The sequence below is a fragment of the Xiphias gladius genome, chromosome 15, assembly GCF_016859285.1.
Source record: "Xiphias gladius isolate SHS-SW01 ecotype Sanya breed wild chromosome 15, ASM1685928v1, whole genome shotgun sequence".
Classification (NCBI taxonomy): domain Eukaryota; kingdom Metazoa; phylum Chordata; class Actinopteri; order Istiophoriformes; family Xiphiidae; genus Xiphias; species Xiphias gladius.
Window position 1 is genome coordinate 20,519,766 of NC_053414.1, and position 10,497 is coordinate 20,530,262.

The 10,497-nt window shown below is 40.5% G+C and overlaps 1 protein-coding gene across 1 annotated transcript in view; it reads left to right on the forward strand.

Annotated features, from left to right (window-relative positions):
- Positions 1-1,875, forward strand: part of LOC120800407 (alpha-1,6-mannosylglycoprotein 6-beta-N-acetylglucosaminyltransferase B-like) — a 107,841-nt gene extending 105,966 nt beyond the window's left edge. The window contains exon 17 of the mRNA XM_040146491.1: positions 1,000-1,875. Within this exon, the coding sequence (XP_040002425.1) occupies positions 1,000-1,198 (199 nt within the window). The 3' untranslated portion in view covers positions 1,199-1,875. The remainder of the gene's footprint in view (positions 1-999) is intronic.
- Positions 1,876-10,497: the final 8,622 nt, after the last annotated feature.

A 10,497-nucleotide genomic window follows, 5' to 3' on the forward strand; every position in this document is an offset into this window, starting at 1 on the left:
TAGTCCCAACAAAACAACAATGGCGATTTCTTTGCATTGATACTTTTCATTACATCAGTCGCAGTCTTTGGGCTTTGGTCATGCCCACAAAAATCATGATAGTCTGACGTCTCATCATACATTGTCAGCTTTTGTTTGCACTGGATATAAAGAAAAACTGTAAATGAGCTTCACTTGTCTTTCAGCAAAAAAACAATGAGCCAGATGAATGAAACAAAGTGTCTGGATCCAAAAGGCTACTTGTGATATCATCTAAACCTACAGTATGTTTCTATATCTGTAATTTAAGTGAGAACCAATTCTACATTAAAAATGTGCTCATCTTTTGTTGAATGATTCAAATTTTAGAAGTTTCTACTTTTGAACTCTGGGTGAGAACGGGTGAGGCAGAGTCTCACCAGTTATTTATTTAGTTTACTGTACGAGACCCAGGCAGGTGAACCAGGAACTTAAGTTTCAGAAGTTGCCTTTTTGGAGCTCCAAGACTGAAAGCCTGCTTGTGTTTGAGTCTCTCCTCCAAACATCCCCCTCCTGACTGCTTTATGTTCCAAATCTTATTCTTTACTCTCCTTTCATCCTCCAAGTATTTTTTGCGTTCCCTTTTTTTTCTGTCGGTCTTGGTTTACAGTGCCACTCTCCTTTGTTTCTGTGCTGTTGCTCCTTGTAGCTCAGGTCTGTTCTCTGACACAAGCTATCTTTCTCTCACTGACATCTCATCCCTCCACTTTTTCCAACCTCCTTAAATTGGCATCTTTCGTGTGATGAAAGTGATGAATTCTCTCTCATTTCCTATCTCTACTTTCCATATATTTTGAGGTTATGCCAATTTCACTTCCCTGTTTCTTGTCTCAAATAAATATAACTTTTATTACTTGTATTTTCTAAGTTCCAAAGTTAGCCTTTGAAGAACACAACAAAAACATTTTCCTTGGGATTAAACCGAGTGAACTGTTATTTTAGTGTGTATTCAGACTTCCGCTCCTCTTTTCCACCCTTCAGGTTGGAGGTGCAGTGCGAGGTGGTAGACTCAGAGATCAACCACATTCTTCCAGCCTTCTCAGTGCTGCGGCAGGAGTGCGGCCTCCAGCGGGAACCCCTCCTCTTCAGCTGTGCAGGTCATTCCCCCAAATACAGACGTCTTTGCCCCTGCAGAGACTTCCGCCGCGGCCAGGTGGCGCTGTGCAGAGACTGTCTATAAAGACAGGGCATGTGAAGGACAGAACCAAAAGAATTAGACACAGATTGGCGGGGGAAAGGCTGTGGTTGAAGGCAACCACAGCCAGAGTAGGTGTGACAAATTACCCAATGGTGCAGAGAGGCAGCTTCCTCCAAAACAGTAAATGTAGGATGATGAGGAACCGGTATGCATTGATTTGAAGAGCTTAAAGGAGGCTTGGATAGCTACCAGGTTGATTGTGGTTGACTGTAGTTGTTAGAGCAGCCGTTATACTGTAACAGGCTGGTGGCATACTGTATAGCAGCAAGACTTCATAGAGCAGGGTAGCATTGATACCAGGTGTCTTTACAAGGAGGAAGTATACTCCACTGAAGGGTAAATGCTGGGTTACAACTCACCAAGCCAACCATCTTTCACATTAACCCTCCAACTACAGTATAATAGTTTCAACAAGATGTGATACACAACATTTCATTTTCAGAACCGCCTCTTGCAAAAAATGGGGTGTTTAAGTTGGGAAACGTACACTTGTGACTGCAGAGAAACTCAGTATTGGACTATAGTGTCGTTCTATGACATAGTCTTCAAATATTGTTGCTTGGAGAAGGCAACCTCGGGTCAATATCCAATCTCCTCTCTGCACGTGGACAAAGGATGATGGACAGCCGGGTTATCTCCCTTGCTTTTTTCTCTCTCCTCCAACGATGGACAGAGTCATTTATCAGACTGAACCCCAAGTCTGAGGCAACATCGGTCAATGCAATCATTTCTGGTCGCAAAAAGAAAGGAGGACAGAGGACAAAGATAAAGGTTACAAGATTATTTTTCAATAAATAAGCTTTCAGAGCTCTCAGCTGGATTTTTAAAGAGTCCTCTGGGCTTTATGTTGGAAAAAAAATCATAAAATAAAAAAATCAGAACAGTTCAAAAGTGTTGAGGTGGGTTTTACATTACATCTGGTGTTCAGTCAGTTCCTTCCTATCTTTTAAGGGTGAAGGGTTTGTTCTCTTCTTGCACCTCCCACCATCCACATTCATCCATATTTCCATCAATCCATCCAACTGTAGGGAGGGACATCTGATCTTTTTCACAGGGAGTCGACAGCCAAGCTGTCGATTAGAAGTCAAGGAGAAAGTGACAGAGGGGAGGAATAAATCAGATTTTAGAAGCTGAATGTCCAGTGTTTGGCTGACAGTCAACAATGTGCTTCTACTTTAAGTTATTAGAGACTGAAAACTATATCTTCAATAATGTCCAATAGTGAGATGTCTTGACACTGCAAACAGCTCATGTTCATTACTCTAGAAGCTGTCCAGCAGCATTCTGGGAAACACAGGAAATCACTAGAGTAGCTAAAAAGTCACACTGAGAGAAACTGAACACCACATTGCAATACGTCATTAAAGACTAACTGTTGGAATAATTTGAACATTAAAAACTGGTAACATACCTTTGATAACAGTGTAATCTTGTGACCTGCTAAATCAGGGCAGCTGTAACAGCCTGCAAACAACCACAGTATTGTTTTTTGAGTTACTGTATTTTTAAAAGCTTTTTTCACCCATTTATCCATTAGCTGTACCGCTTATCCATCGAGGATCACGGGGGGGCTAAAGCCAATCCAAACTGACATTGGGAGGGAGGCGGGATGCACCCTGGGCAGATGGGCCGACATATATACACAAACAACCAGTCGCTCTCACATTCACACCTACGGGCAATTTAGAGTCACCAATTAACCAAACCTTTATGTCTTTGGACTGTGGGGGGAAACCCACGCAGACACAGGGAGAACATGCATACTCCACAAAGAAAGAACCACAGTTCAAGACCAGAACCTTCTTGCAGTTTTTTTTTCAGTTGAAACTTACTTGGGTCGGAGTTCATGCTTTAAATCTAATGTAGTCTTATTTTGTAGGTTTTTTCATGGAAAATTTTTGAGTTTAAAGTTGGAATCCTTGGCAACAACCCTGGTTACCACGGTAACAGCGGTTTAACACTACAAGTCCCAGAAGTCTGTGCGCAGCAAACACTAGCTGAGCAGCTACTTTGTCAGAAATACAACAGAAGTACTGGTGTATCTGTGTACAGTGCGGTCAGACAAACTTACATTGTTTTACTATAGCAAAAAGTCAATGACGACCTTTGCTCATCATACCACGAGAAACTGCGATCTGATTCCAGGCTGCACATGGCGTGTGTGGTTTTCCACACAGCAGCAAGGCACGGTGAAAAGAGTTGGTTGACTTGCTGATAAGTTGGAGGTGTGCAGTCGCCCGTCACCTGCAGCTCACTGTGGCTGCTCCTCCTTGTTCCATTACTCCCTGCATTGACTGTATTGCACCCATCCTCTAAATATAGCTTTCATTCCTCTGTCATATATATGACTTCCAATGAACCCAGCATAAACTTCCATTTTGATGCAGTTGCTTTAACATATTGAACTGAGAGTGCTGTTAACAAATTATAAAAGAGTATGATTCAGAAACTCCTCATTTCTCGAAGAGTAACGACAAACATCTGGTAGCATTTCAGCCGGATTAACTGTGGTCTTTTCATACCGTATTTTCACACTGGAGTGTGTCCCCCTGGAGTTTCCCTGAGACAGTCCTTGGTGAGTCCGTCTGTGGTTTGTCTAGGTCAGTCCCAAGGTATGGCTCCATGTCCAGGTGTCCCAAATCTGTGACATCTCTGTCCTGCTTTTCATGATCTGTTCCAAATAACTCCAGTTCTGTTGTATTCTTCCCAGAAGAAAACAGGTGTTTTACGGCTATTTTTGTTATTTATATGCACTTTTCATTAATGTAATTTAATTCTTTCATTACATCAGGCATATGCAAAATTCTTAAACTCTGTAACATCAAATCGCCATCAAGAGGAGTCAGTTTAGTTTGAAATGTAGTTTTGGTTTGGGGATTTTATTTTTAATCAAGCCAGATCAAATTAACCACAACAATGGTGAAGGTTATTCTTATAATCAATACACAATTCTTTAATTAACTAATAAATGATGTATGTGTTTCATCCATAGCATACGTGTGTGTGTGTGTGTGTGTGTGTGTGTGTGTGTGTGTGTGTGTGTGTGTGTGTGTGTGTGTGTGTGTGTGTGTGTGTGTGTGTGTGTGTGTGTGTGTGTGTGTGTGTGTGTGTGTGTGGGCGTGTGTGTTAGCGAAACAGAGCTGCTCTCCGTCTGAGTCCCAGTGACTATAGCAGAATTCAATGAATAATAAATCACAAGTGTGAATGCCAATGTAGATTCATCAAATCCTCATTGACCCACACTAGCATGGGGAAAAAATGTCACCTCATTCACCAGCTCACTGTGATTTCAATTTTACACCAGAGGCAATTCAAACTGCAATGAATACTTTTCATCTCCCAGATTCATCCATCTACCTGAGTAAAATATTTACAATCGATCATAAAAAAGCACTTAGGCCCCGTACAGAAATTCATTTCTTTCTCCCTGGACACGGCACATCAGAGGGCTACAGGCCATGGAAAGGTTCTGTTCATTCATTCATATGAATTAAAAGGTGAGCACATTATGCATTAGCAAAATATGTTTTGAGGGAAACACAGTACTACCTGGATAACATTTTATATCAAGTAACAGACAAAACATTCAAATATGCATATATTGTCTATGTTTTTGTTTTTTTCTCTTTTTTGTTTTGCTTTTTATTGGCACAAAAATGTAGTTAAGTTTAGGGAACTACGATATTTTTTGATTAAAGGAATAAGTCAAAATTCTGTTAGATAGGCCTAGAGTGAGATGTGAAAATTCATTATGTTCAATAAGAAGCTGGAGCCAGGCAACAATTAGCTTAGCTTTGCAGAGAGACTGGAAACAGGAGGAAACAGCTAGTCTGGTTCTGTCCATCATTGACAAAATCAGCCTACCAATACCTCTAAAGTTCACTAATCAACATGTTATATTTCATTTGTTTAATCCATACAAAACACAAAGTTTTAAAACAACATGTTGTGGTTTTGACATGGGTTATGTGATGGACTATTTCTTGGCCGGACGCAGTCACTTATTGAAAGAATGCAAATAAGCATATTTCCCAAAATATCAAAGTATTCCTTTCGGTTAGGGAAAGATTGAGTCCATGGTTTTTTGGATAAAAAACATCAACACTAGCTTTCAGTAGAATGTGGCAATTTGAACAGAGGCCTCCACTGAAGAAATTAAACACTTAATATGCCCCTGCACCTCCCTGACCTCCACACCTTTACTTTTAACTGCACTTTGTGAACCTCGCACTATTTCCTGCTAGGCAAAAGATATGAATTACTGATGCAGATTAGCTAAATATGGACGTAACTCATAGGAGACAAGGTTCTGTGTGAGGGAGCACGTACTGTACTGTGGAAGCATGCACATGAAATAACCACTGAAGGCTGAGCATACTTTTATTACAACCATCAGATATTCATTTTTAGCCTATAAACTCAGAGCTTCCCACCTCTCTGGGAGTCTTTATTTGTTCTCAAGGTGACTTTCAAACTTAATAAGCATGGCTGTCTAGTAACCAGAAGGGGAATTTTTCCATAAGCCGCATTTCCCGGTTTTGCTAGGACCCCCCTCAGAAAGTCTCTTGACATGCCTCTGAAGGACACAAACAGTGTGCGTGTGCATGTGTGTGAAGATACACCATACAAGCATGAGCTCAAGTGGTCATCAAAGTACCTTCAGGCTAAAATCCAAGCTGAATGTTTCCACAATTCAAGTTTGACTGAAGGCTCCATCCAGGAATGATATCTGTTGGTTCCAGCTTCTCGACTGGGATGACTGTGCTGCTGATATTCTTTGTTTTATATTATACTAAACTAAATATCTTTGGGTTTTGGAATTTTGATGTGGTGGGCCTTTGTCACACTGTGATTAATTTATTAACCAAGAAAACAATCGGCAGATTAATCAATAATGAAAATAATTGTTAGTTGCCAGCCCTGATAATATATATACACTATATACAGTTAGGTGCATAAGTATTTGGACAGTGTCACAATTTTCAGAATTTTGCCTCTGTACACCACCAAGATGGATTTGAAATGAACGAATCAAGATGTGATTGGAGTGTAGACTTCAGCTTTAATTAAAGGGGTTTCACAAAAATATCACATTAATCGTTTAGGAATTACAGCCCTTTTTATACATAGTCCCTCACTATCAGAGGCTCAAAAGTAATTGGACAGTTGATGCTTTAATTGAACTTATGACAATCAGTTGCCAGGTGTGGCCTGTTCCCTTGTTATTTCATGACAAATTAAGCCGATAAAAGGTCTGGAGTTGATTCCAAGTGTTGAAATTTTTTTTGGTTGCTGTTAATGGGAACTCTCAATAAGCGGTCCAAAGAGGTGTTGAAGCAAATGAAGGAAGCCATCATTAGGTTGAAAAACAAAACATTCAGACAGATAGCAGAAACGATAGAAGAAGAGAGGCCAAATCAACAATCTGATACATTTTTAAAAAGTAGGAATGCATTGGCGAGCTCAGCAATACCAAAAGTCCTGGAAGACCACAGAAGACAACTAAAGTGGATGATTGCAGAATCCTTTCCCTGAAGAAAAACCCCTTCACAACATCTAGTCAGATCAAGAACACTCTCGAGGAGGTAGGCATATCATTCTCAAAGTCTACGATCAAGAGACGCCTTCATCAATGTAAATACAGAGGGTTTACCACAAGGTGCAAACCACTGGTAATACTCAAGAACAGAAAGGTCGGATTAGACTTTGCCAGAAAACATCTAAAAAAGCCGTCCCAGTTCTGGGACAAGATTCTTTGGACAGATGAAACCAAGATTAACTTGTACCAAAATAATGGGAAGAGATGGAAAGGAAGGAGGCAATGTTATGGCATAGACATGTATTGCTGCCAATGGAACTGGGTCACTGGTGTTTATTGATGATGTTACTGCTGATAGAAGTAGCAGGATGAATTCTGAAGTGTATGGGGCTTTACTATCTGCTCAGATTCAACCAAATGCTGCAAAACTGATAGGGAGGTGTTTCACAGTAGAGATGGATAATGACCCAAAACATACTGCGAAAGCAACCCAAGAGCTTCACAAGCCAAAGAAATGGAATATTCTTCAATGGCCAAGTCAGTCACCTGACCTCAACCCAACTGAGCCTGTTTTTCACTTCTGAAGACAAAACTGAAGGCAGAAAGACCCACAAACAAGCAGCTACTGTAGGCGGCTCCAGTAAAGGCCTGGCAAAGCATCTCGAAGGAGGAAACTCAGTACTTATGCGTCTAACTGTATGTTTGTATAAGGCAGTGGTGAAAGAAGTACTCAGATCTTTTGGCTAAGTAAAATTAGCGATACAACAATGTACTGAAAGTATCAAAAGTAATGTATTTGTTGTGGAGGCAGAATGGCCGTTGCCAGTGTCACGATATCTTAATATACTATTGAATTATTATAATTGAGGCATTTTTCAGCATATTTAAGATGTAGCTTGTGGAGTAGGAACTAAATGTTTTAACAGTTGTGTAGATTTATGCAAAGCAATACCTTATAGAGCACAATAATTGTAAAAATTATAATTTTATTCTTACAATTGTAATTATGTAAGCGGAAATGCTAAACATATGCCTCTTAATCAACAAAGAAAACAGTCATTAGTTGCAGTCCTAATATAAGATAATGCCATAATTTGTATGTAAAACCATAATCTGTAGAGTAAATAAAAAATTAAAATACTCAAGTAAAGTACAAGTACGTAAAAGTACTACAGAGTAAATGAGCAAGTGTATTTGTGTGGCTATTCTGTCTTTCTAACTCCACTTGCATGTCTCTGTCTTATTTTTGTTTGTGTCTGTTTTCAGTGTTTCCAGGCTGCGTGGGCAATGGTATCTGCAAAGCAGCATTAATGAGCTTATTATCAGTCCTATTTGATCTGTCAGCTGTTAAGGAATTTGAATCAGAACCACAGCCAAGCATATTATTTAAATCTGTTTAAATAATAATTAATCACTACAGGAACAGATTGATGTACACAGCTGAATAATTATTTAGCCATTGCCAGTAATAAATATATAACTTACAGAAGGTGTTTGTCAGAACCCGCCGTTCCTCGGCTAAAGTTTGACAAAGGAATGTATGTGTGGTCATAGTAGCCGGCACACGCACAGTACAGTACTGGGGAACACAGTCTGTCCTTTAAAAATTCACTACATACACTCAAACACACACAAAGCCACATTCACTTTCAACCCAAATCCAAACTCTAATTTTTCACCCTTCTCTTCCCTCTTTCCTCATTTTTTTGTTTGTTTTTTGTGTCATTTCTCTGAAGGTTCTCAGAGGTCCAATTTACCAGCTAAACCTTTGGCAGTCTTGCTGACACACACTTTGTTTGTTTGTACATTGTAGCTGCTATAGTATGTGTGGCCCAATTTACCGCTAACCCCAGGTTTTTACGCTGTGCTGTCCCTATTCAGCCTTGGACTATACAAGAGTACGCACGTCAGCATTTACGTTTGTGTGTCTTTTTCTTCATGTGTACCTGCATTATTATGTATGCGCTGCTGCGTTGATGTCTGGAAGTAAGTGGAAGCTTTTTGGTGATACTGTGTGTGTTTGTAAGTGTGAGCTCACCTACAGATGTGAAGACAAACACTCATCTCTTTGTAGTACTTTCTCGTGTTTCCTGGTGCAGCTCTTTAATGAAGCCGACATCCTTTTGAAGTGGACAAGGAGAATGAGGAGGAGCAGGATGCATCCAGTGTCTTTAGTCATGTGGTCAGATACCCGCTGGGCTTTTCACATCTCAGATGTACTGCTATCCCAGTCTCTCCCTCTGTAAAGTAATCTACCCTGCTGTGCCAATACTGATGATTAGCAGGGTTCAAACTTGGGAAACCATAGTGATGAAGCAGTAGCATTAATTTTTATATAGGTACACATGTAGTAATACCGGGGGCTGGAAGCAATTGAAAACAATAGGGACATCCAAATGTGTAGTGTGTGAATGACTCATTGTTAATCTCCAACATAATAAGAAGGAGCTGTGATTCACCTCTGTTTTTTAGAAAAATACCTCCAAATCGACCCAAGAGAGTGGGAGATAGAGAGAAAAAAATTAAAAGGAAGAGAGGAAAGGAGAGAGAGATGAAGGAAGAAGAGCAATAAAAGGGGGAGGAGGTGATAAGGTACCATGAAATTACAAGGGGAAGGAGAGTTGGGTAGAAAAAGAAAGAAATGAAAGGGAAGGGAAGAGAAAGGAGAAGAAAGTGAAGATAAAATGGCAGGATAGGGGAAGAGGGGAGAAGAGGGAGAGAGGAAGAAAAGAAGAGAGAGGAGGAGGAGATTGGAGCCACGAGAGGTCGACAGCATCCTCATCAATAATTTATTGGTAACTGGATGACTCCTACAGAGCATCGACGAGAGCCTGAATAAATACAGTTGTGTGTAAATAAGAACCACTCAAATATTTAAAGAGCAGCAAATCAATGACAAATACCGTAGGTGAGCGGGTGAGAGAAAATCCCTCTTTCTCCAACCCCCTCTCTTTTTCTTTCCCTCATTATTAAAAAAGAAGGAAGTGGCTCAAAGTGGTGCGTAACAATAAACTGTACAGATAACACCTCAGGATCACTGTGTGTGTGTGTGTGTGTGCTTATTTGTTTATTTGCATGCATTTTTTCCACCTTTGTTCTCTTGCCCAGTCTCCCCACAGCAACTCTCCAATCTTATCTCCTTTCGAACCACGTTTCTACCTGCAGTATGCCTCTCTTTTCTGCACTCCTCTTTCCAACTCTTCTTCCATCATCCTTCCATCTCTGCATCTGTCCTCCTTCCCTCCAGCCTCTTTCATAGCTGGTGTAGGTGGGCTGGTGTGGGCTAAAACTGATAAGGATCCCCTCAGGGAGCTGCAGTAATGAGGCAGAGAACTAGATTGAAAAACAGGGAAGCCTGATTCAAAAAGAGGTGTTTCAGCAGTGGTAGTCAGGGCACAATAAGATACATGAAGTAATGCAGTGGTAAATAAAATGCTGGCTAAAGTGTAACCTTTGGGTGGTGTTCTTCAAAAGGCAAAAACGAAAACTCACCAAAACAAAGTCTAAAATCACATTTTTTTATGGACAACACACCCGTATTACTGCTCAGTCAGTCTGTCAACCTCAGGCTCAATTTCACCACCCAATTATGAAAAAGATCTGGAGACACCTGAAGTCCTTCACTTGGGGCAGCAACTCACTCCCAACCTGGAGGGCGTAATCTACTGTTTCTGGGCAGGGAACCATGGCCTCAGACTTGGAAGGTTGCCCCAGTGCATGCTGAAGGTCATGGTCCAATGAA